We start from the raw sequence: 27,326 nt of genomic DNA, 5'->3' as shown, positions 1-27,326 counted from the left end.
GGGAGCAGCTTGGGGGGGTGGGGTGACAGGCGGGGACGTGGGGTGGGCCGCCAGCCGCAGCCCCCCGATCAATCTCCACATTACAGCTGACAGAATGGTGCTAATAACTTATTGATCCCTCCTCCGTGCGCCGGGGCCTCCGCCGGCCCTGAAAGCCCTGGCATTGATTGGCTTACGGGCCGATGCAGCTGGGAAAGGGCGGGGTGGGGGGGTGGGGGTGTATGAGAGAGGGTTGGGGGTGGTTGATGGAGTTGGCGCGAGTGGAGGATGCACCACAACAACATGTGCAAATGTTCTCCAATAGGAAAACCGCCACAAAAACTGCTCGTCTTTCTTATATGATGGAAGAAACTGAAAGACGGACAAACAGAGCCAGAAAAAAAAAAAAAAATCATGAAAGGAACGGAACAAAAAAAACATACATCTGACCTTAAAGTGAAAATCTGTGAGTGTGGTATTTTCAAGAGATCATAATTATGTAACAGAATAAAACCAAAAGTAGCTTTTGTCTTTGTCATCCTCACTGCCTTCAGCCGGATACAGTCAGTCCCTTATAGCAGGAATCCTCCGAACAGGTGGTGCTACACGAGAAGTGAAGTTTCCATCAGCAGTACCAGTGGTTTGTTTATAATGTCGGTTATGACAACCACTGTGACTATTATGACAGTCACCCAGAAAAAAGTTTTTTAAAATTACTAATATGTAGGCATCGGTATACCTCACTGGGTTGAGTAGGCAACCCATATAGCAAAAGACCACTGCAGAGTGCTTTGTTGTCTACTCCATTTCCAAAAATAACGGCTACAAAACTAATCTGATAACTGTCTGTCCTAATTCTATGGAAATACCATTTATATTTGGATTTCTTTTTAAAAAGCCAAAAGAAAAAAAACATGACAGAACTAACTAATTAGAATTAAAAATACGTTTGGTTAATAAATAAAATGCTTCCTTCATCATCCTTTCTGAATCAGGAAACACAGCATATAAAAAGGAAAAAAACCCATCAAGAAATATTTATATATAATATTGCATAAGTAGATTAAATATCTGGAAAAAAAAAATCTGCAAATGGAACATTTCTCAATGAAACTTTTCCAATAAGGTTGTTCTGAATCCAAAACTGATGTCTAATATCTTCTGTCAGTCTTAAATGTATTGCTTTCTTTGTCAGATCTTTCCGTCTTCCCAGCATTCATCCGTCTTCTTCTGCTTACAGAGACTGTTCCTAGGCAACAGTTCATGCCCAAATATGCAAGCTAATATTCCCATTCAAACAACGCGCAATTCACAGGTTATTAAAGGCAATTAAAGTTTTAAAAGTGCCAAGAAATATTTCTGTGACACACAACTCGACCGACTGCTGATTCTGCTCAAGTGTAACTTTGCACAAGTACGAGCAGCAAAGAAAAAAATAATAAAAAATCTAAGATGTCAAAGAACAACTGAAACTACAGGGTTTCTCTTAAGTTCCCAGACAGGAAGGAAAAAACCATTTCCACTATTAATTCAACTATTTATTTTGTCATCTTGAATTTCACATCTTGACAGAACCATCAGCATGTCTATTTGAGAAACCATGAGAAAGCGTTTTGTTATGGCAGTGCAATTACATCCCTGTTAAGCTGTGGGATGTTTTAAAATATTTACTATCCACATTTCCCCTTTTTTGCCGCTGTATGACAGAGCTAATATAAGCACATATCCTGGAATGTTTACTTTGGGGCAGAATTGCCTTTCTATGCTAATCATGTAATAACTAGCTGGTAATACTTTAAAAGCAATCCTCGCTCACAATCAGTTTGAAAGAAAAAGGCCTTGCACAAACACGCTGGGCTGCAGATTCACACGCAAGCAAACATTTAAAACCAGGCCTTTCGAAACCGCACACGGAAAGGTGCGCATGCACAAACACACACAAAAATGTGCTCAAGCCCCAAACCGCTGCTGCAACCCCCAACCACACACACGCCGACAGGCTGTAACTGCTTTTGAGAGTCTGAGTGTTGGGAGCAAAGAGAGAGAGGGAGAGAGAGAGAGCGGCGGCCCAAAAACACCTTATCTGCCTGTTTGAGTCTCCGGTCTGACCGCAGAGCCACGGTTTACAGTCTCCACAGGCAGCCAGACTCTCAGCATCGGCGCCCCTGCCCCTCCTGCCTCCTACCCCTCCTTCCCCTCCACCCTCCTCTCCGCCTCTAACAGAGCCTCTGAATAGCCAGTGGCTGGGGATTGAGAGAGCGAAGCAGGGGAGGGACGGATGGAGATGGGAAGAGAAGGGAGGGAGGCAACCTTCCTGTCTGTCTCTCAGATTTAATTAACGGCCCACTCCGGCACAGAGACGACCCGGCAAGCCTGCTTCCCTTTCCTCCTGACCCACACACACACACACACGCACGCACACACACACACACACACACACACACACACACACACACACACACACACACACACATACGGAGCAGTCCGCCGCCATAGTTGCTGCTTACCCTCCCTTGATACCACTACCGCACTCATTCATCTCATTTTCTTCTGGCTCCCTATTTCCAAATGTTTCCTCCATCACAGCATCTCCGTCTCTCGCTGCTGCAGACTTTGTCTTCACCTCCTCCTGGCTGTCTTTCTCCCTTCTTTCCCTCCACTGTTCACTGGTACACATTAAACACCTCTGGAGGAGTCGAACAGCAGAGGTGACTGATGCAACAGCATAAACATATAAACACAAGCATTTATGCTGCGTCAATCCCAAAGCCAAATAATCCACTGCTTTAAAACTTCATGTACGTTTCACCCACCTAAGTATGTGGACGCAAATTCGAACTTGAGTTGATATTGCGTAGGCACGCAGATGTATAACTACATGTTATTTGTGTGTAATTGTGTGTTTGGGAACGAGTGTGTGTCTAATTTCACTGGCAGACAGAATTAGAGCCAGTGGCTGATCGGATTGGACTTGTTTACAGACACGAAGCGAGCCGCTTAGGCAGCCTGTTAAATCTCCCTTTAATGCTCAAGCGGACAGATTTTAGGGTCTTGGACCCCCTACGTGTAGGCCACACTGTGCTCGCACCATCCCCCATTGCCGCCCCACACCCACCTCCATCCCCTCTTGTCTTCCCCCATTAGGAAAATCATTCATGGCTCTGATTTCTCCATTAAGTTTAACAGCTGATTAGGCTGGTGTATTGGTGGAAATCTGTCCCAAACAGGGACCCAAAGACACCGGCTGAGCTGGCTGTTTAGCAATCTAATACCCTCCCCACCTTGCACCCACTCTACCTGATATCGCAGGCACCGTATGGACAATTAATCTGGCAGACAGAGTATATGAGCACAAGGAGAGAGGGTAGGGAAGTGTTGGGTCTGGGGTGATTATGCCACTTGCTGTGCCTCCTACTAATGGGATAAGAAGGGACAGGGGTTGAACTCCGGGCAACAGCAAAGCAAAGGTACGGTCTTTACTGATAAAAAGGCACCCAATTATTTAATTAAGGGTAACTGCATTTATTTCAAAGTGTTTGGATTATCTGATAGAAGTGTATAATCCAGGGTTATTCATGTGTCATTATCAATATTTTCACCTGCAGGCAAAAAAAAAAAAAAAAAAAAAAAAAAAAATTAGCAGAGATAAGAAAAAATAAAAACTCTTGAGATTAATTACTTCAACGAGAAACGCCTTCCAACTGTTTTAAGTCTTCAACAACCCTAAAATTATAGTTAGTGAACTTCTTCTATTCCTGTGATAATGTGAAGATTTTGCAAGTGTACCATCAAAAACTACATAAACATACTTGTGCGCCACTAAAGTTAAGTGCAACTGACAAAATGTGGACGAACCATGCAGTACAATGGACTTGTTTCTAAACAGTGACTTACACAGAGGCTTTCTGAGCAGCCATATGTCTTTGATGGCTGCACAATATCCTCATACAGTCTACTTGACAAATAGCTGTGATTAAATGTGGTCTGTGTTCTGTGTTTAAGCTGGAAGCAAAGCTCTTAGCTTAGCACATGCACACCATGGTTCCTCTGCTCACATGAAACTGGATTAATGGCAAACAAAGCCATTTATTCAGAGGTAATTTAAAACAGGGGGTTTAGCCAAAAAAATAAAAAATCCTGGAGTGCGGCAGAGAATGTGGGAAGAACATTAAGTAATCAACATGAGCGACCTTTAGGAATTACTAATACGCTTATGTTAAATTCCCTCAATCACATAAATTACAGTAAATTAAGTGGTTAATGGAACGTTTACATGTGTTATAGGAGGTGTAAAGGGGCATGTATCATCTGCCTACATGCAAGGAAGAAAGAGAAAGACAAATGTAAGAAAGAGAAAGAAAGAAGCCACCTTACATTTTGCATACATACACATGCGTACCGTTAAAACACACACACACACACACACACAGGCATCATCATGATCCTACCTGTGTGTCCAGTACTGGTGCCGTGGTCAGAGGCGGACTGGCCTTCGGGCATGCCGTGCTGTCTGGTGTGGTGCAGGTTGGATATAATTGTAGAGAGGTCAGTGTCACGACTGCAACACACAAACACACACAGAGGAAAGAGAACACAATTAAAAGTAATGAACAAAAGAAATGAACTAGTAGTAAACCCAAATCATTGTGTAAACAGCAGCATATAAATTCATACTGTTTCACATTAGACTTACCACCGAAATCCTCCATACAGACAGACCTGCGCTCTATAAAATGCACATCTTCACACAGAGCAAGCAACAAGTGGCTGTCCTGTCAACTGGCTCTTAGCTCTGAGGTGTGTAATACACTCTGACAGACTACCGCATCCAGCACTTTCAGGTCTCATCCCTACTCATCTTCCACACTAAGATGTATTAATGAACATATTCACAACCCATAAGCAGGTTAACAGCTTAAAACCCGCTCTAATAATATGCAAAGACAGGTAAAGAATGGTTAAGATAAATAAACGATTCGATCGCGCTGGGAAGTGGTTTTATTTATTAAGAATGTGTAAAGTCCTCAATATAAGCCACCATTGATTGTGCTAACAATTAAAAAAAGGAGCTGCAAGTCTTCCCTAGTCTTGTGCCTACACTAATGTTAAGTTTCTCACATGATAAAAAAAAAATAGAAAGAAAGAAAATGATTATTCACAAGAATTTCTCAAACACCCTGTCCTGCCCTTCAGCACCCAGAGGAGGAGCAGGAGGAGGGTTAACAGATTAGACCCAGATTTGGTTGGAGCCGCTCTGTCCTTTCAAATTCTCCACCAGCTGCCTTTCTAAACTCCCCACACCAGCGGACCCACACAACTGTGTCATGGAGGCATTTCATTTGCAATCTGATTACCATCCTGATCGCATTAAATGGCATAATGATGGGAAATAGGCGCTTAGCGTTTGAGGGTAGCATGGCCGCGCGGTGTGTGGAGTGTAGTCAGTGTAATGGCAAACAGCTTGTGTGGCAGGAGAGGTACAGGGCTGAATGTGTTTTTTAGTTACAGTCTACATATCTTCTGTCATAGTTATGTGATATACCTGCTACACACAGCTGTCCCAAAGCCCATGAGGATTTAGAGATTTTTGCACATGCATGCTGTGTTGTTTTCACAGTAAGCCTAACACGTCAATTTCACAGCATCAGCAACCTCTCGTGTGAGCAGCAATCTCATTTACAGCCTTAACTGGCAACTTTATTGAAAGCAGAAACATCTATGAAGGGGGTCTGGTATGACACGGCAAGCACAGTTTATGGGACAGAGGCGGTGAATGGTTCTTAGCTGCCACCACTATGACGAGGCCACACTGTTTGCGGCTGCTGGATTTGGGTTTTTACAGTCCCATGATTACAGGCTCCTTCTGTAATGTCAGGCTGTCGGTCGCCAAGCTGTTTTCCACACGCTAACAGAAAAGATGAAGGGTAGTGCTGAGGACCTCATGCTGGCCGTGCTGGCCTCACCAGTCACCTCTCAGGCACAGAGAACCAATGACTCAGAAAATAGTCGCAGACAAAACAGTCACCATCGGTTGCTAAGCAAGGAGACGCTTGATTGGTCTGTGACTGCAAACTTTTTACACTAATGACAGACTTCTTTTTTAGAGTGCAACTTACTAAAATTGGTAGCTCTAAGCGTCTGAGAGGGCAATGATTTTCTTCAAAAACGAAAATGAGGTCCAAAGAAGGTTTTTTAAAGGTCATTATCGTGCGTTTGTGTCACCCACTGACTCCAAACTACGCCATCCGCGCACACTGCAGTTAGATGCTCTACTGTGGGGAGCTGCAGCCAAATCCATCAATCAGTTAGCTGCATTATAACACCACCCTCTGTCCATCATTTAAAGTGATCGTGATAATGCCATCGTGAACTTCTCAGAGAGGTGACGGGGTTATTATCCCATGGTGAAGTGGCCGCTCAAAGCCGTGAACGGCAAGGACATTGTTAGTTGGGTAATTAGCGCACTTCTCCTGAGCTGTCCCGCCTCAGCTTGGGCTAATGAGGGCCTAGCCTTATCCCCACCCACCTATGCCCTCCCTCAGCCCCCTCCTCCGCTCATTCTGTGAGCGGAGGCAAGGTCACACTCAAGCCAAGATGGAGAGGGGGGCTGGGGATGCTGTTTAAAACCCAGTCACCTGAGTCAGCGCTCCCTAAGGAGCTCCTAAGGCCAGAGTTAGCTGGGAAGGACGGAGGCCTTGGAAACGATGGAGGGAGGGGGTTATATAGCGGTTGTTGAGACCGATTGCTAAGAAGGACATGAGCCAGCTTCTCATCACCCATGTGCACCAGAGACAATCACCTTCTGCTTATCTCTAAACTGGTCAATACTGTTCCTTTGTTACTGGACACAGTGAACCAGACACTGGGTTAGCCAGTGTGTGTTATTAATCAAATACCACTAGCTACTAACATTACTGATGACATAAAACTGTCATAATCAAACTTCCACAAAGGCTGGATTTAAATTTCAATACTGGTCCATCTCCAGCTATGATACATAATTTTTTTAGCCCGTATAAAGCAGAACATTGCAGTTCCAAGAGTAACCACTTGAGGCTGGCTTCAAATGTGAGTCACTCCCATTTGAAACTGTTAAATAAGAAGCATTTAAACCCATGTTCAATAGTTTTGGGCTCCATAGTTTTCCTTTTCATATGCATTTTCATTAAAAATAAATATGGATGCTGGTAAGGCTCAAAGTTAGGTGAAAGGGTTTGAACTGGACCCCTCCACCTTGTTTATACCTTTTGTGCTTTTTGGAACATTTTTAATGTGTGAAATATATGACGAATAAGATCTGCTGTGTGGTGCAACACATAAGAAATTGGAAAATGCATTATTTAGCATTATTATTATTTAGCAGATAACTGTGTATGTGCATTACGGTATATACTATGTATGTATACTATGTGTAGTAGTATTTAATTTAGTATTTAAAATATGTATTTATAGCTTAACAAGAGAAATGATTTGTATTAGAGTAAAAGTTGATCTTTTGTTAAGAAACGCTTGTGTTCTCTTCTACCAATTCAGTACTATTCAAAATAACCCAAACAACATGAAAAGGCTTCTGCTGGCACCAGGAGTCAACTCAGTATAAATGCCCAGTAGTGCCCTGCTGTGGCATTGGCACGTGGAGCTGAGGTGGCGGGGCTGGAGGTCACAGTGTGAGCTGGCAGAAGCTGGCGGCCCAGGCACCCTGACGCCATGTCTCACACCACCGCTGGGAAAGTGCTGACAGACAGACAGCAGGGATGTGAAGGAGGAGGAGTAGGAGGAGGAGAAAGAGCAAGAGAGACAGAGACGGGAGAGAAAGACAGGGTGCAAGTGCTATGAAACATCTGGTACGTACAGGTTTACTACCCTCATCTACTCAAGACAATAGCCCAAACATACAGCCTGCTCCAACCTGCGCAGGTGGCCCCACAGCAAAATTCAAATACTACCAGACAGTATGTAATATTCAACAACCAGAGAGAAGAAAGGCATGCACATGAGTATTATGTTGAAAAAATTAAGGAATTAAAAAGAGTTTATAAAAACAGCCATCCTTTCAGACCCATCAAGTCTAAATGAGGACTCTTGTTGGTTTATTTTGAGCAGGAGACGCACAATTGTCAGGTTTCCACAGTTGAATCCAAAGGTAACATGCAAGTGGGAACCCTGCAAGTGGAGGGGGTAATGAATAAATACAGAAACAGATACATGAATAAGTCAGAGTAGCCCAGCTTCACTTCTCCTGGTTGTGCGCCTGCTGTACACGCTGACATGAGGTCGATAAAGCAGCCAAAGGAGGGAAGACAATGGAAACACAATATACAGCAAGTCTTCCATGTTACATTTCCTTGAGAAAACTGCTGGTTTTATTTACTCTTGATTTCTCATCTGTAATGCAAATCTCTCCTCACTTGGAGAGAGATTTTTGTTTTTAGTTTTAAGGAAAAATTGGACTAAATAAAATTTATATTTGCAGTTTGAGTGGTAATTCTCATGTGCTTCAACAGAGGACACTTTCATTCTGTGTATTAATTTCACCTGATTGGCACTGATATAACAGGGCAATCACTTTGATCTTTACACGTGGAAATCTCGAGCCACATCTGAGCCTAACAGCTGAAACACTGCTGACCATATTTCCGTCCATCCTGTGTTATGACAGCAAGTTAACAGAGAGAAAACACTCTTCTGTGTGGAAACAATGAATGCCTTGCTGCTAGCCAACGCCCAATCAACTACTAAATTGCTGCGACTATGTCGCCATGGCAAAGGCATGTAAACAAGGCCAATTTTTTTTCCTTTCTTGAGGCGGAAAGCTCCTCTAAAAAGCTATAAAACCTCCAAGCTCATTAATTAGTGCTTTAGGGGAGAGCCATTTCCAGTAATTTCACACTGTCTCTGACCCCTTACTGGCATAAGGCAATGACACGGTTGTTCAATAAAGCCAGAGGACAAAATGTCAAATGCAACAGACATACAGTAGCTAACTCAGCATCAGTGTCTTTCTCCATTGGCCAGATTAAATAAAGCTCTCTTATTAACAAATGAGCCAATGATGCTTCCCAAATAGGGGCCATAAAGTTATGTGAGAATTTTTTTAATCTTCATAAATGTAAGCATCTGCCTGCTGCTCACAGCCTGTAACAAACAGTAACCAAGGTACTTCAAACTCATGCCAACTCTTCTACATTTTGACTTAAAATATAATTTTGCCGCCATGACAAGGAGGATATTAGCTGTAATATCACTGGACAGGAAAAGATGACCCTTTAATTAAGTATGTTTGCTGATTTTGTTACAAACACCTACCTCTCATTACTTTAGCGCCTCTTTTGCATATACAATTAATTGCCGTGGATGACTGAGAAACTGTTCAAGTGTCTTTTGTGTTTGTTTTGGCAAAGGCTAATAATGGGTATGAAGAAGTTTGTCTTCCAGAGGTTGCAGGTTGGAAGGCAGACGTCAGCAGGTGTAACTTACAAAATCCACGGTGGCTGCCAAGTAATTATCCAGACTCTCAGTCAGCACTTTTCAATCAACCCTTGTTATCTATAGCCAAGATAAACAAACGCTAAGATAGGCTTTGTTTTGCCCTCGAGTAAGACGCTAAAATCTTAAAACTTCCCTGCCATTAAAAAAAAGAAAAAAAAAAATTATGAAAAATGACCCCATAGGTTGATGGTGTAAAAAGCTTATTTAACCGGAGCTACATTACAACATGACGGCGGCAGTAGTAATTATGACGGGAGCAGACGAGGAAGTGAGGTGGCGTAATTACAGAGCCATAAAGCCTGCATAGGTAGGATGCTGCAGAGGATGAATAGTTTGAAAAAACACTGAGCTGACCTCCATTTGCACTCCTTTTTCCAACCAAAAAGTCATAATCTTTTCCCCCCAAGATGAAATTCATCAATCAGTGTGTAAATAATCCTAACAATCTGTAGCGCAGACACCACAATAAGAGCTTTGGATACATTCTGATATCCAGGAAACGTCCATATGCGTTCTATTGCGATAACGATTATTGGGTTAGTTCTGTGGTTTGGCTGCACTTCAGTCTGTAGTTGGTCTATGCTTATTCAGCAGGACAAGTGCAGATCTATAGAGTGCCAAGAAAACCAATTGTCTGTTAAGACAGAGACTGCTACCATTAATCAGATTAAGGTGGAGTGTCTGATAATGAATTCTGGAAATGAGAAGGTCAGAAACTTTCTGACATCGGTATGCAAAATCATTTTAGTGAAAAATTTGACACTTTATACAAGTTCCATGCAACTCTGCAGTGAAAAACTTGAACTGAGTCAAAAAAAAGAGAATCTCCCAACGTAATCCTTCTGGAAGTTAATTTCCTGGATGAAGCATTACGCAAGGATCAAACGGTTAAATACCACATGGCACATCTGATGTGCTCTTTTAGATTAAAGTACAGTTACAGTAGGCAAGTTGCTGCAACCAAGTGGGTGTGACGGTGCTGCCGCCAGCTCTGATGATGTGAGGATGAGACAGCACAGATACACTCACATGTATACAGAGGCCCTGTATTTTTCACATCCATCGGACAAATCCAATTTGTTAAGACCCTTCTACGACTCACTTACGAAGCTGCGGTCAATGGAAATCACATTTCCATGATTGGACATCCCATTATCCTGTTCGTCCAGACCCACATTGGGGGATAAAGCAAGGCTGAGACGGATACCCACGACAGACCGGAGCTGCGGCTCCAGCGAGTCCGTCGCCTTTCAAAGGGTAAAAGCCTGACATATTAGTCATAAGTGTTCTTTAAATTCATTATCATCTTAACACGCCAGCGGCACAAGTGTCAGGGGGAGGGGAAGCCCTCTTAAATGAGGTTAGTGGATCCATTTAAAGCTTCACAGTTGCTGCGCTGTCCGCCGTGTCACGCGTAAATCTCACGACATGAAAAACATCCCCTTCTTTAATGAGGTTGCACAAGCTCCTATAATGCAGCTGGGGAGTTTCTGGGTTTAATCAATGAACAGGCTCTGCCTTAAATCAATAATCTGTCCGATTTCTAAATATCACAATCAGTTTACGTACATACTGAGCAATCACAAAATTCCACGGTGGCAATTAAAACAAAAAACAAACACACACACACACACACGAAAAATTATAATTCCATCTCAGTTTAGTTTTTGTTCCTAACCCCATCGACTATACGCCACCAGTGACAGTGTATGACATCATTGTAGCCTTGCACGTCTTTGTTTGCATGTATGAAAATGGACACATGATTATTCACTTGTATCCAGAGCAGTTCCCACTTTAGAATCATCTTCATTTTGAAAATAACTCTTTAATATTTTTGGTAATTTAACAATAAACCAGCTTGATGTAAAGAATAAACACCCCCAATCATTATGAAAGCATTTGAGATGTATGCCTAAAACATACTCCAGGGGGATTATTATTATGATGTGATACCAGCTACTTCTTAAAAATAAAAATGGCACAACTCAAAAAACTCCTGCTTTCCTTCCAGATCTGACAAAAATAAAACACTACTCATGTGAATGATGAGGACCCAGGGAGGCTTTATAGATGCACTGCACTGCATGTTTTTACCACTGCCAACGTGTCTTTGAGGCAGCATATGCTACTTCTTTCTTTAATCTAACTCGAGTTGTTCAAAAACACTTCATAAGCGTTTTGAAACAATCTTTAGATCAGCTGAACACCATAAAGACGGCAAAATTATCTTTTCTATTATGAGCGAACTGCTCCCTGCTACAGTATAGGATGAAACAGGCAGCAGTGACTCAGGTGATTCAGTCATTCGATATCAACTCAAGACAGACACACCGAGACTTGGCAGGAGCAGGATAACGCAAACTAACAAACCAATTAATGCCGTGAAAGCTCAACAGCTTCCATTAGACATCCCAAAGCAAAAACCTTGCATATATATTTTTGAAATGCAGCTCTTTGTTTGTCTAAAAGTGAGCCTTTAACAGCAAAATTATCCTGAAGCCACTTCTGATGCAAATACTACAGACGCCTGAGGTGCTATTAGTTTATTAAAGCTACATCCATCTGCCATTAAACACAATCTGAGAGGCAAAAACAAAAACAAGAAAACAAAGACTAGTTTAAAGTTTTCTTCATGTGGCGACTAAACTACTTTATTCTGAAGACACAATAAAAGCCTGCGTAAAAATATATAACTTACAACAATAAAAAAAATAAAAATTCTGGGTAATTACCTGTTAATTTTGTGAAAGTGCATAACAACCAACTGCATTCAAGTCATAGCTACAAGTCAAAGGTGACTGACCTCTTTCTCATGATACTGTAATGCAGCTCATCCTCCTGTTTGATGTGAGCATGATCCCCACTGGCCCGGTCACTGCCTTCACTGTCGTCACTGCTGAAAATGGAGGCCAGCTCCTTCTTGGGCACCCGGTTAGGTGGCAGGGGGATGGTGCGCTTCTCTGCCAAGCGCCCGCGGTTCTGCAAAACACAGAAAAGGCGAGACTTTAAAAACAGGATTCAGTAATTCCAGACAGACAAAGTACTAAAATGTGAGTGATTTAAAGTTGCCACTCTTTGAGATCAAAACACTGAAAATACAAGTAGATACTCAAAGTAGAAAATCAAAGCCAAAAAATAAATAAATAAAAAAACCCAGACCTGAACACCAGATTTCTTTCAGTTTAGGATCCATGGGTTTCTATCTGCAAGTCTGGCTGTATATGAAAAAGAATTGGCAGAAATTTGGGAAAGTCTGATTGTCAGACTGCACACTGACAGGAAATGATAGACTAAAAATCAGCCGAAACAGTTACTGCAGTAATCAGAACGAGCTGTAGTACCGCTAATCAGAGCCTTTCTGGCTGTTGCCCTAAAATCACCGCAGAGAGTGCACGATTAGCACACAGAGGTAAAGGCTTCCCACTTGGAATAGGCGTTATCAATGAAAATCCAACTCTCTGTTATATCTCAGATACTGCAAAGGACATTACATAACGTTAGCCTCTGTGGGCAACGTGCAAGAAAAACCCCTTCCCTGCTCTTTGGCACAAATCTGCAAGATTAGGCTTTGGAAATAGGACATGAAAAGAAACCCAATAAATGCTGGGAACACCTGCTTTGGTCAGATGAGACCAAGATAAATGTGTTCGGCTCAGACGGGGTTCAGCCTGCGAGGAGTGCCACAGTAAAGCACGGAGGTGGGAGCGTGATGATACGGGGTTGCATGAGTGAAAAGCATGTTGGGGAGATGACATTTACAGATATCGGTGAGCCAGATGTAACGTGCGTGTGCGCATGTGTGTGTGTGTGTGTGTGTGTGTGTGTGTGTGTGTGTGTGTGTGTGTGTGTCCTAAAGCCTATCCCAGCTGTCATATGTTGAAAGGCAGGGTATACAACATAATAAAAGATAAAGGTTACATGTTGCCTATTACATGACTTTTTATTTCAAAAGCAAATCTATGGGAAGAAAATAACTCTGTCGGTGAACCGTGTATTTATTTTGTTCCAAAACTTCCTGGAGTTAGCAGAGCAAAGTAGGGATTAAGACAAGAGTATGGCCGTAGGGATATCGGGAAGTGAAGCTGGGCGACCTTTAATGTGACCTGAAGAGGTCACTGCAGATTAACACGACCCTATCACAGAGCAATGGGAGAAGGGTGAGAAAGAGGAGGGGAGGAATAACCTAGATAGGAGGACTGAGAGATGCATAGAGTAAAAGAGACCAAGTCAGGGAAGAAAATTGGAGAATGAGCAAGGGAACGATAGGGCAGAGGAGAAAAGTTAACAAGGAAGAGAGGAAGAGCAGATGTGGGTTTTGCACAGGAGAGAAAAAGGTGAGAGAAAACACAGAAATAAAAGAGAATGCGGTGAGTCAAAACATGAAAGAGAGAAAGCTCCACAGAGGGAAGGTCTGTCCAGTGTGGGAGAATGGACTTGGATGTGAAACTATATTCCCCTCTCTCTCTCTGTCTTACTCTCTGTGTGTGCCTACATCTCTGCTCTTACTCCTTCAAGCCCTCCAGCTATCCCTTCCACCACATGCAACCCCACACTCCACCACTCCTCCCTATATTTCCCTTCTTCCTTCGCTCCATCCATCCCAGGAGGTGCTGTAGCATGAGTGGCAGGCGGGGGCAGAAGGAGGGATTTGGGGGCTCCTAGCCAAGAGGCAAACAGGTGCAGCCCCTCTGGAGTCTCTCAAATGGCACACATTAAAAAGAGTTGGGAGGGGACAGAGAAAGATGAAAACATCCCCCAGGATGAGCAGGCCACAGATTTCTGAAAATTTCTCGCCTTTCTGCTTTTCTGTGTCTTGCTTTAAAAAAAAAAAAAAAAAGGAAAAAAGGATTTTTTTATCTGTTTCCTGTCCTGTTGGACCTTTCTAGAAGTTGTGCATCATCATTTCAGGACGGTTGATCACTTTCTAGTACTTCTGCTTCTTCTACTCCAGGTCCAAGTCAAAGAAATTAATGCTGGAGCTGTAAAGGAGTGGAGGGGCCAAGAGTGGAACCCCCCCCTTAAAGAGGAATAAAAATAAATAAATCACTCCTTTATGGATCCAACCACATCCATCTGTCTCTCTTACACACGCACATCTGGCAAATACAAATTCTCCACCTCCAGGTCTATTTATTGCTGTCTTCACATTGTCAGGGAAAACACATGTGCACTACACTCGCACCGTGACACACATAAACGCATGCATGCTCTCACAGTCAGGCACACCTGTTAATATTCCTTAGAATTCCCCTCCAAAGCGGGGGATTTTACTTGGAGCAAGCCAGCAATAGAGTGTACACAAGAATAGTTTGTCTAAGAGCAGTCGTGACTGTGACTGTGTGTGTGTGTGCGTGACAACCACCCACATGGCCGTGACATACCCAGCCTGACAGCCCCCCTCCCTTCCTCCCTCTTCTCTCCTCCCGGAAAGCCCCAATCCTTTCTTTAGTGGCACTGACGCAGAACTGGGGGTGAGCTCCCACTGCTTCCGGCAACACTTCCGCAGGACGGGGGAGGGCTCTCTGAAACAAAACATGAAGCCAAACACACCCCTGGCAGCCCACGTAGGAGCGCTCAAAGGAAGGGCGCCTGAGCGCTCATGCTCGTACATGCACGCACAAACATGCGTGTGTGCAGAGCTGAGGCAACCTTACTGTGTGTGGTCAACCTCCTTTCAGCCATGGAAAAAAGTCTCTCATAAAAGTCCCACTAAAAGCACCTCTATGAATATCACCTCCCACGCTTTCTGTCTAACAGTCAGCCAGCCAAGAAATATATCTGGGCTTCACATTTACACACACACACACACACACACACACACACACACACACACACACACACACACACACACACACACACGCATAAGGACATACCGATGAACTGATTGCACAATATAGACAATTACAATTATAATGACTACAAACATCCAGAACACACAGACACTCTGCCAATCACTCACAATATGCAGTGAAGCCAGCACTAACTGAACCTGAACTGAAATTTCTCAGTGATTCAGACAGATCGCTGCATGTTTGATACTTTGGGGGCAAACAGCAGTGCAGGTGTTCATTATGCTATTACAGGTCAGAGATAATAAGAGATGAACTCTAGGTTTGATGCAAGAGCATCCTTCAGAATCTACTATATATAGTATTTACTTTTTGAAGCCTACATAACACAAAAGCACTCACTTCCATTCATTGAAGGAATTATAAATATTCGGCATTAATAAATATCTTCTGGTTTAACTTAATCTACACAAATCATTTCAAAGTTAAAATATAAAGTTTTTATTCTCAGAGATTTTTCAAAATAGAAAACATGGCGAGTTTTTCTAGCCCAAAGGCTCTTCATACATGTTAAATTAAGTTAGCGCTATTTATTAAACGAAGGATTAAATCAAGCCGCGCCATTGAAACACATTTTAAAATGAAGTAACTAGTAACTTTGAATTAAGTGTGGATCTAAAAAGTGTCAACAGTCGGGAAACGGCTGTAAAATGCTTTTAAATGAAGAGTTAGCTTCTTTCAAACTAAGCAAATTAAATGAATCTCTTCGGTTAACCCTGCTAGGATTACATCATAAAAGCTGTAAGATGACTGGGGCAGTCCCGCATATTTAAGGCATTGGGGTAACTTAAATATCTAGGTTAAGTAAGATTACAATGATTTACAGGCCAGTTTTTTCAACAAATGATTGATATATAGAAAAATAATTTATTATTCCATTACATATTAATTTAAAGGTGGCCACAACTGCTTTAGCCAGTGAAACAACATGTTACTTTTGCATTACGTATTGTAATAAAGATCTATTAGCTTTAAAAACAAATTTTTGCGAGACGTTAAAAGTTTTAGTGTCTTTAGGTTTTATTTTTAACTATTTCGGTCTTCTTTGTTCATTCCGTTTGTGACGTCATCCATTTTCTGAAGTCCCAACTTAAAGCCGAACATGTAGCATTTCCGTCATCGACATATTAGTGTTTTGAAACCGGATGCGATTTGCAGGTGATGGTTCTGTCTGTGAAACTGCACACTCATGGGCTATCAACTAGCCAATGACCATATCCTGGATAATTCTCCTCTTTGACAACTAGAATGACCAAAATGCTTTTTTTGTTTGTTTGTTGTTTTGTTTTTTTAATTGAGCGTAACCCGAAATGAGTGACTGAGGTCATACACTGAGCAGGAAAGTGTTTACTGGCATGGTGTAGACTTCTATGCGTGAAAGTCTTGTAACCACAGCTTCGCCCCCCTAGTGGTGTTTACAAAGAATGCAGATTCAAGGCATTTCTGCATTACCTTCACTTTTTAGACCCAGAAGCTACGCCCATCTGTAAAACTCTCAACGGATTAATTGTAAGTCGTTTTCTTAATTCTATGAATGCTAACACAATTTCCATGGCAAAATTTTAGAGACATGAATAGCACCAACTGCCACTTAAGCCCACTTCCAATCCTTTCGGCCAATACTGTGTAGGCTTCAAGTTTGGATCTACAACCAGATTGCTATTCTGAAAACATTGGGACTACAATTTTACTACCTGGTAACATTTACATATGGCTTGCAACATGGAACTGAACTGCATGCATTATGTAGTTTCACTGATGGGTAGGCACAAGCACAAAGCCACCGATACAACAACCAGAGACAAAAGTCTAGAAGACCCGCACTGTTTAGTTTCTTTTTTCCTTTACTACATATAGAGATTTTAATGAAAGAGGCTTTCCACATTCAGGACTAAAAGGAATATAAGGACAGTGTTCACACAGAGACAAATATGAGAGGAATGGGCCATGTGAATTGCACTGGAGAAGAAGAAGATGGGCACTCTCAGAAAAACTTCTGATCCTCCTCAAAATATGCCAAATATAGAGCACATAGTTTCTCTGTTACTGTTGGGGGCTTGTCCGAATTAAGTTGTGAGGAGCATTAACCTAAGAGTGACCTACATCTAAATGACATAATGCCGTCACTTTAAAAGACTGATGAAGCCAGCACTGACTTCCTGTGTCTCATATGGTCTTTAGTGTGGTGGGCAGAGATTTACTGAAGTACTGAAATATATGCTACTGGGCTCACTAAAATGATTTAAAATTTAATGAAGAGGCAGGAAATCAGCTCATTACATTCTTGTTTATTTTAACATATAGGAATAATACATTTTTAATATTTCAGTGAGTAATGCTGTTGCATTTGCAGCCATAAATGCTCATAAATTCATGGCCAGTGCATGGCTTAAAAGCAACAAAAAGCTGTCTTGGTGAAAAACAATGCAGGCTAACATCTACAGCTAAAGCACAGCTTGGCCAGCAAAAGCATTCAAATTTAAAGCAGAAATTATAAGGCAATCTAATGTTTTCTCTCTAAATTCATTTTAGACTTTTAAATAAGCACTTGGTGGAAAAGAGGACTAATAAGTATGTTTTTTTTCCTCCCCTTTCTCCATGCGTTATTTCCTGAAAGGTGCAGTGCCCCGCCGTTGGCTCCAACCAGCATTAGCAAGCACACACACACACACACACACACACACACACATATATACACACACAGAGCAGAAGCCGCCCGTGACATTCCTGCAGCTGCGGCGCTCTCTCTCCCTCGCACGCGCCCCCCCAGCGATCTCCCTGGGGGACGAATGCCTAATGAGTCACGCGCCTGTCTGCCGTTACCTCGCAGCATGTGTGTGTGTGTGTGTGTGTATGTGTGTGTGTGTGTGTGTGGAGGCGGGATGGCGGGCCGACTTGGCGCGAGCACTAGGGGAAAGGGGGAGGGGGAATGAGGAGACGACAGCGAGGGGAGGGGGGGTGAGCGTGATGATGGTGGGTTTGGCGGGGGGGCGCGAAGCGGTCATTACCGCGCTAGCATAAGAGCTCTGAAACAAGGCCAAAACAAACAATTTGTCTGTTGTGTGTTTACGCGAGACTGAAACACAATTCGTCACAAAATGCAAAATCTACTTTGTTTAGTCTCATCTCCTCACCACCGATTCCAGTGGACACTAAGGCCGTTATGACATTTTCACAGGTGCACCTATGAAAAAGGTGATTAACTACAAATTTGTCAGCTTTGGTCAACCTGAGGTCGCTCAGTGTGCAAACACGACCAGCATAACCTAGCTACTGTGAATAATCAGATTAAGGTAATGGTTTGATTAAAGTGTTTACATGGTTCACAGTTAATCTGATTTCCCCCACTAACCTAATAATAAAGTTTATATGATTTGTTTGATAGTCAGGATAAAGTCTGTAAGAATTTCTACTGGTCTGTAAAATCTCTTAATGGAGCCACAAGTCATCAAAAAACGGAGTTGGTGGAGCTGCTTTTGCTTTGGTGAATTCACGGAAAACATTCATTACCCGGCTCTGCTACTTTTCATGATGTTCGTTCCATGAAAGATATTTAACTGTCGTCCCCACGTTATTTCGGTGTTTTTTTGTTCTTCAACACACCCCATATGTTTGTAGAAAAAAAAAAAACATTTCGTACTTCGTGACCTTTCAGCAAGTTTAGAAACAAAACTGAAAGAAATCAGACAAAGGCACAGTATACTGTGCAGAGACAATGACAAAATCTCTATTTGCCTCGTGGGGTTATAATCGCATGACTAGTGTGAGCTTCACATTAAGAAACTTAACAGACTACACCAGACAGCAAAAATTTTTAAAAATGACAGCTGAAAGTCGCAGCTTTACACAAGTGGAGAAAAACATAGCTATGCCTTAACACAAGTGCACAAAAGCAACACAGTTTCATCACTTTTATTTTATATACATATATTTTACTAGTAACAGTTACAGTAACTTGTTACTGCTCTTCTGTAAAAACATAAGACTTAGCTGCATGTTCCTGAGAACTATACTACCATTTAGCATGTTTGTCGGCCTAACCATTACCCTACTTTTTAAAGCAAATCCTATCAATACTTTAAAATTTTATTTGTAGATGATGCTCCTATCCAGTCTGTTCAGGTTAGAGTCTAAAGTGCTCGTTTTATATTTTCCGTCTATACACTGCAACAACTGTGGATGCTAACGAAATTTCAAATAATGATGTCAGTATACGCATTAGTGATCACTGGTAGCAACAAGCTCGGTTTCAGATAGTTTTTTTTCCCCCTTTCTAATTTTGTCTCTGTATGATGTCAGAGAGTGGAGATATTAATGATGCGTTTCAACTCGTGTGCACAGCTTTTTGCCGTGAGTAGAGAAGCCCTACGCGGCTCCTGTTCGGACGTTTACGAAGAGTAGCCAACAAAAGAAGGCTAGCTTCAAGGGAAGGCGCAAGGAAGCTAAAACTGTTTGGTTTCAGAGCGCGGATTAACTGAGGCACAGAATCAAGGAAAAGTGAATCACGCAATAGTAGTCTAGTACAGTTGCAACCGATGCAAATGAGTATCACAGGTTCCATTTGAAATTTGTAGATGGTTTTAGACCCGATTTCCATCGCACCAAAATAACATCAAATAATACCAAATAACAAACATACTTATATACATAACACAGCAGCATCAGGCTTGCAGACAGAACAAAGGCAATGATCTAAAAGCAAGTATGGAGAGCACGAGTAAATATGGGATTTGAATTTTCCAACATATTCTGGTATAGTGTTAGAGATGGTTCACTAAAGATTTGGTTGTTACATCATCTTGCAAGCTTTTGGAATAATTTCGGTAAGAACATGCTTGTGCTGACAGAGGTATTAGCATGGGGTTTCTTTAAAGGTCAATATTTTGGTTAATAATAAATAAATAAATATTGTTTGAGTGCTCCTCGTCATGTTCACTCCTTCACACATATTGTACTGAAAATGTGTGATAATAGCAAAAAGAACTATAAATCTCCAATGAGATCATGCACAAAAGCACCAACTCCTTATAAGTTCAAATGCACTTTGAAAAATAGATCTGATTGTGGATGGCAGTGTGTGCGAGTGTGTGTCTGTGGTTTATGTGCAGTCTTTAGGCAACACTTGGTTGTTCAAGGCCATGTGAGAGAAAGAGGAAAAAAAAAAGTGAGAAAGCACTGTAGGACAGACAGGCATGCGACCAAGACCCACGCCTTCCCGACATACACACACACAGATATATTTACACACATGCACACATGCTCTCCTGCACACTCGGCCCCCACGCGCTGAGCCAAGCGGGCAGTTGCAGCCCAGTGGAGCGGCACAAGGCAAAAGGGGAGGGGGTGGATGGGTGGGGGGAACAGTGGAGGAGGGGCTGAGGTGCACAGAGGGCGAGAGGCGGCGAGGTGGAGGGGAGGCTGCAGGCTTGGCGCTGGGAGGTCAGTGCCGGTGCAGCCAGGCGTGCAAGCGCGCCTCTCACGACCCCCCGCCCCCCTTTCTTTCCTCCTTCCTCACTTATTCTCTCTCTCTCTCTGCCTTTCCATCGCCCTCTCTCTCTCCAACTCTCTCTATGTGTTTGTGTATGCCGACTGAGGTCGCCACAGGGGAGCTTTACAGACAGGTAACGACCGTGGCTTTCCTTCCCCTGACAAATATGGGGGGGGAAGAAGAGGGGAGAATAGAGCTGTGGCTAAATTCAGCTGATATTTTTTGTTGTTTTCATACTGTGAAGAGTTTAACCTGAATTAAGCCCATTCAATGGACAATTGCATAAAAATCACGTGTGACAACATTTAGAGAAGTCAACTATATACATGCAGCTAAACCTTGTTACATCTGTAACATTAAAAAATACATATACATTCTATGTGTTTACATTAAGTATACAGCTAACAACCAAATTCATTATTAAAGTCAATATTAATAACCAGAAACTCATTAGACCATCACAAACTGGTGAATGTTCTTTGGTTGAATACAGGTATGAGTTCTTTTCAATGTATTGAAAGATGTATGATAGCAACACAATAGTGTCTACAAAGGTCTGATGTGGCAGATCAGGCCTACAATTATCAGAGGAAATCGCACGTCAGAACGCAAGCACAAACACTTTACTCCACACACACACAGAGATATCGAGGAGGAGGGTTTTTCAAGAAATATCAGCATTATCTTCACTGTGACAAACCACATTTGGTTGACAGACAGCTGTTCCAACTTATTTTAGGGGCATCTTAACAGTGTCCGCACCCAAACATATATGTATACCCACCACAGTGCAGCACAGAGCTCGTTCACACAAACTGCCAGACACATTCAGCTCTCAGTCTTTGGCATCTCTGCTGAACAGGACACTAACGGAAGCTAATGGGTAATTTGCTAAATTAAACAGTTTATTTTAACTGAATTATTCATAGATGGAAAGACAACAAGAGCCACAAAAATGGTTTTAAGTGTGTGTATATGACTAGGATTGCATTTCTGTATGTCATACCCACATTACGGTTTTAATGTCTCTCTATCAGTAAGACTGATGCACATATTGGAGGCTCCATATCTAATTGGTCGCAGAGACACAGAGAGAGACGCGCACCAAAGTTATGCACTTGGCACAACTGCAGTTTCTGCACACTTCTGAGCTGATGACCTATTCCATTGTTACCATAGCAACGTAGCATCAGCAACATGCATGCGTGCGTGTGCACAAACACAGAACACGTCACGCAGTGGATACGGTCTAGCCATCACACAAACACATCGTCCTCCTATATTTCACTCAACATGGAGCACTTTAATTATTTAATTATCTCCTCCATTCTTACCCAACTGAAAATGGGTGTTATGAACATAATGAGAAAGAAGTTATATGCAAAAAGTGTGTGTGTGTGTGTGTGTGTGTGTGTGTGTGTGTGTGTGTATGTGCTTGAACAGATATGCGCGGCTGCGTGTTTAATTCCACTTTGCAAGAGAAGCCCTTGATTGGAGGAGGTCTTTACGAGCCGGAGGAGGGGAGTGTAATTTCCTCCCGGCCTCCGCCAGTTCCGCTGAAATAACAGAGCAGAGGAAGCCCAGCTCTCCCGGGAAGACACACACACACACACACACACACACACACACACACACACACACACACACACACACACACACACACATACGTGCACACACAGCAAGCTGACAAGCCAGCCGGTATCAGGCAAAGACAAACACAAATACAAACCAACACAAACATACGCAAAGACAAAAAGACAAATACACAGAGCTAAGATAAAGTATTATATAGACACTCAATAAGCAGCATCTGAAAACCTCAATGAATAACCGTAACAAAAGCAAATGCTAATATGAAAGAGGAATCCTTTAAGCAACTTGCCGTTATTACATAATAGAAAAGTAAGACACCTCGACAGCGAGTCGTAAAGGAATTAATTTCATAGACCAACATTAACAACATATTTAATCCATAAACTTTCCAGTGTAACGGACCAATTTGTGTCGTGGTGTTATTAAAACAGCTCGTGCCCAGGCAGACGCAGCAAATTACCCTCCCTGATTTCTGTGCAGGCAGGTGAGACGTCTTCCCACCAGCTGCTGCACTTTTTTATGATGGCTTGCCTCATGCCTATAGCGAAACAAGATCACTCAAAGTTCAGCCGTCAAACTTTCAAAATAAATGTCGGCATGAGGTAATTTGTGTCAGTAGGCAGGCATATAGTGTGTGTGTGTGTGTGTGTGTGTGTAAGAGTGCAGAGAGCGAGAGCTCATCAGTGAGGGAGTGCTGGCTGCCATGCCCTGAGGGGAGTCAGTGGGGAGAAAGGGAGACGCCAGTACAGGCCATACAAGTCCCGCTGCCTTCCCTCCTCCGCCTAACCCTCACTGCTCCACATAGAACTGCCAACATACTCCGCCTGTGTGTCTATGCGTGTGTGTGTGTGTGTGTGTGTGTTTGTGCGTGTGTCATAGAGGTATTCACTTGGTGGGTTTGACTTTAGGCTTCAGCACCAACCCAAGGAAAGGGGAAAGAGGCAGAAAAGGCTACAACAACAACCTTAAGGCTCTCATATCTCTGCTTACGTCAATAACAAAGTTTTCTCCGTCACAGCTGTAATTGAAGTGGAACTGTACAAGCCATAGCAAGCCAAGAGCCAATGATATCAGTAATGAGCCTAAGCGCGAGCAAACGCTCACATTTTCAAATCCTTCTGTAAAAAATAAGACGTGTATTTTTCCTGCCCCCAACCTCCCTCAGGTAATTTATTTTGGCTGAACTCAATGTGTCAGGGTGCAGGTCTTCATTCTTGGCTGTAAAAAATGTCACCAGTTTACCTGTATCACTCAAACACCTCCGGCTTATCAAACCCGCCTTTGCCTTGCGTGCCTCGCACACAATAATCAGCAGTAGCCACGCTCAGTAGCTCGCTAAGCCTCTTACACCCTTCCCTCAAGATTAGAGCTTGGGAGCGACAACAGATGCGCTCCGCGGTGATAAAAAAAAAAAAAAGAAAGAAAGAAAACACAGACACACACGCAAAGACACACACTCACGCTCAAAACCCACTGCACCTGTGTGAACAGATTTGGCGGCAGCGAGCCCGCAGTGTGCTTGCTCAAAGCTGACACACACACACACACACACACACACACACACACACACACACACACACAGAGTGGTGATGCTATAATCGTGACACACCTGCAAGGCCTCAAGGTTTGGCACCGTGCCCCTGGCCGAGCCCTGAGGGAGGCACTAGGCAAACAAAAGTTCAACAGCCAGGTGAGGAAACTGACTCGGCGAGACAGAAGAGCCTGACCACTGATACCCAACGTCAGGCATTAGACCTGGACAGCTCAATGCCTCCGAATAAAAGGCTGTTTGATACGCCACATCTGTGAAAGGCTGAACGTGGATTTGATATTCATGCTGAGGAAAATTACCATCAAAGCTGACATGTGTGCCTGTAGGGTCTCTTCCATCAAGGTTACAAAGACTGCTTCACAATATACTCTTACAGACTACCCCCACTGGTAGAATAAAAGCTGACAACAAAAATACCAATAAATACTGGTATGTCTTTTCCAGCTCTGACCCACGCCAAACTCAACTATAGGCTAAGAGGAAAAAATATATAATAAACAAAAGGGAGTACAGACTCCAAAGCCCTTAAACAAGATTTTGCGAATTAAGAAATACAGAAATAAACTGATGTGCCAGCCGAGAAAGAGCAAACAGTCATCTTTGATTTAACTAAGCAGAAAAACAAACAATTATATTGCCTATCTGCAAAAGAAAATGACAAAACCTTTGACACAAATGTTTTTTTTATACCACGACTGTGCTCTTTGACCAGTTATAACCTTCACCACCAATGAGATAACTCTTCACCACTACAGTAACCCTACACACTAAAATAAAGAAGTTACCTTTAAGACAAATAAGCTATACCTCAGCAAGTAGCGTTCCTATACCCGACATAAAACATACAGAAAGCCACAGCAGCCACCAGTATATAAAAAAAAGAAAGAAATATTCTTACCACTGGGGATGAAATTCGACAACCAGGACAATCGCAGATGGGTGGATGCACCTGTAAGATTCCTTTGGACATAAGAGTCTTGAGACTTTTTCCTGGAAACAAACAGGGGAGACACTTTCAGGGAACAGCTATCATATCCTCCATCAACTAAACTCATCTCCTGTAGCATGGGAGAAGCTCCCCACTAACATGGCACTTGTCTTCAGCTCTTCACCTCAGAATTTTAAAGACAAATAATGTTAAATAACAAAAATAAATAATAATAACCAGATAATTAACACAACATAGACCTGAAAGAGTCAGTACCTCCAAAGACTTGCCTAATCTCTGTTTAATTTTATCACTGTGTCCAGCTGTAGCCACTGTTCAGGGCTGCGAGCCAGCCAGGAGCTTACTGACATCTGTCTATAGGAATCGCTATATTAAACTATAAGACTATCATTTTTGACCTGTGGGCGACACCCCCACCCCCCCCCCCCACCCACACACTTCTTAATGCGTGTCAGTTTTGCCTGAGTAGCCCTGCATGCGCGTGAGTGTCAGGCGAAAGGGCGCGCACCAAGCGTAGCTACTGCATAAGAATACTTTGAAGTAAATGCCAAGCTAAAAATCACTGGCAACGGTTTCTTGTTTAATGTTATTTTGTTCTTGTTGGGGGTTTTTAATGAAAAAAAAAACATTCAAAATGAGTCAACAGCTTTAATGAGAAACACTGGATACAAATAAGTCGCATTAAACATGAACTGTGATGCTAAATTGACGCAAAATATCGGCTCATAAAGTCTCCTCAAATCTAACATGCAATGCGTAAAAGTGAACACCCATGCACAAGTGCAGCTGCACCTAGCGGAATGATTTATCTCATAATGTGGAAGAAAACAATATATCTGAACTGTCACGTATTTCAGTAAACTACGTCTAACTTTTCACCTCGGTCCAGTGCAGCCAACTCCTAGTGCAGCCCCGGCTCGGTGTGTGTGAGCGCAGCCCAAACTCTGTGTCAAAGGCTCGGAGGGTATGTGGAGGATATGCGCCCTTTCTCATCTGTCTCCTTACGCACCGACTGCTGTAACCCTTTCACTCCAAAACTCAGTACCGAACCACAGGATTCAAGTTAGTAGCCACACTATGCGGCGTCTATAAAGCTCCTAATTCACCGTGTCGTGTCCTCCTTTGCCCGTGAACCTTCAGAAAAGTGAAGATACAGTTCTTACCTTTGTGTCTGATACTCCGTTTCCAATCTTTGGCAGTCTCACGTCCACTGACAAACTGGAACTCGTTGGGGGTGAGCCACTCGCCCCTGTATTTAATTGAGGGTCCCTTACTGCCTTGACACAGTTTATTGATATAAAGCAAAGCCTTGTTTTCCCCGCACTCCACCTCGATGCAAGGCTCCCCGTTGTCGAAGAAGGGCTGAAAGTCGGGGATGGAGGAGAACCTCTCTACCATTAAGTCGTCCGTGTGATGGTGGAGGTGCTGGTGATGCAGCGCCGAGTCGTGGAGCCCCAAGTACGCGCGATGATGGGCGAAAATGTGGTCGTAGGGCGGCGGATGCGGGGTCACCACGGGGATAGCGGTGGCATTTAAAGGGGCCAAGTATTCAGAGGGGTTGAACGCAGTCAATGCCATGTCGTCTCCATCCAGCCTCTCCTTCTTGATGGCAGGCATGTTAGTGGGAGCCGAGCGCCGGTAACAAGTGAAAAGCTGCTGCTCGCCCGATCCAACTTGAGCGTCCTCTTCGTCTGCGAGTTGGGCTGACCCAGACTTGGAGACGCGCCGCTTGGTTTTACGCAGTCCCGTGTCGCCGAGAGACAGCGGTCTGATGAAGTTGCCGGATAGATTCCCATTCAGTAGTTTCCAGCTCGCAGCGGCAGCAGCGCTCTCCGCCAGCCTCACAGCTCCTACCTCCCACATTTAATCACACTCGCTCTGTTAATACCTGACATGCTGGGCAACCCTGAGCCCCTCACACTCTCCTACCTGCTCTAATCAGTAGCGGCCACGTTTTACCTCGCACTTCTTAGCGTTTGAGAATTTTAAATGTGGGAGTTTTTCTTTCTTTCTTTTTTTTTTAAATATCCACCGAGTAGAGGCAAACCAATCGCCAGTGCAATCTTCAAAAAAAAAAAAAAAAAAAAAAAAAGCAAAAAAAGAAAAAGCGATTCTGTTGTGGAAACTTGGGGGAGATGTAACGAGCCCAAATGTTACAGCCAATAATAAGAAGCCGATAAGAGTGCGTTTTTATTTCAATTAAACCACAGTTATATGTGCCATTGATCAGAAACGCGCCCCAATATTATTAATAATAATAGTAATAATAATAATAAAATATAAGACTTAATAATCCTGAGTGTCTGCGCAAACGTTGGTGCGGTTTAAAGTTTGGTAAGAGTTGTTAGTTTTTAACCCCTGTGTATGTCGCTGAAGTCACGCTGAAGTTCACAGACTCAGACCAAACAAGATTTGCACTCTCCG

At 42.9% G+C, this 27,326-nt stretch overlaps 1 protein-coding gene across 3 annotated transcripts in view; it reads right to left on the bottom strand.

Moving 5' to 3' along the window:
* Positions 1 to 26,946, bottom strand: part of samd11 (sterile alpha motif domain containing 11) — a 48,095-nt gene extending 21,149 nt beyond the window's left edge. For 2 of the 3 annotated variants that reach the window (XM_031726473.2, XM_031726474.2), the window contains exons 1-4: positions 26,066 to 26,946; positions 24,852 to 24,943; positions 12,275 to 12,450; positions 4,428 to 4,537 (exon numbers count right to left, since the gene is read on the bottom strand). In XM_031726473.2, coding sequence (XP_031582333.1) covers positions 4,428 to 4,537; positions 12,275 to 12,450; positions 24,852 to 24,943; positions 26,066 to 26,765 — 1,078 coding nt within the window. In that variant the 5' untranslated portion in view covers positions 26,766 to 26,946. Of the gene's footprint in view, positions 1 to 4,427; positions 4,538 to 12,274; positions 12,451 to 24,851; positions 24,944 to 25,781; positions 25,871 to 26,065 lie in introns of those variants that run through there. The other variant, XM_039604822.1, reaches the window with a different exon arrangement.
* Positions 26,947 to 27,326: the final 380 nt, after the last annotated feature.

This window comes from Oreochromis aureus, linkage group 20 (assembly GCF_013358895.1).
Source record: "Oreochromis aureus strain Israel breed Guangdong linkage group 20, ZZ_aureus, whole genome shotgun sequence".
Taxonomy (NCBI): domain Eukaryota; kingdom Metazoa; phylum Chordata; class Actinopteri; order Cichliformes; family Cichlidae; genus Oreochromis; species Oreochromis aureus.
Note: the sequence above shows the minus strand (reverse complement) of the source record. Positions and strands in the feature narration are given on the sequence as shown.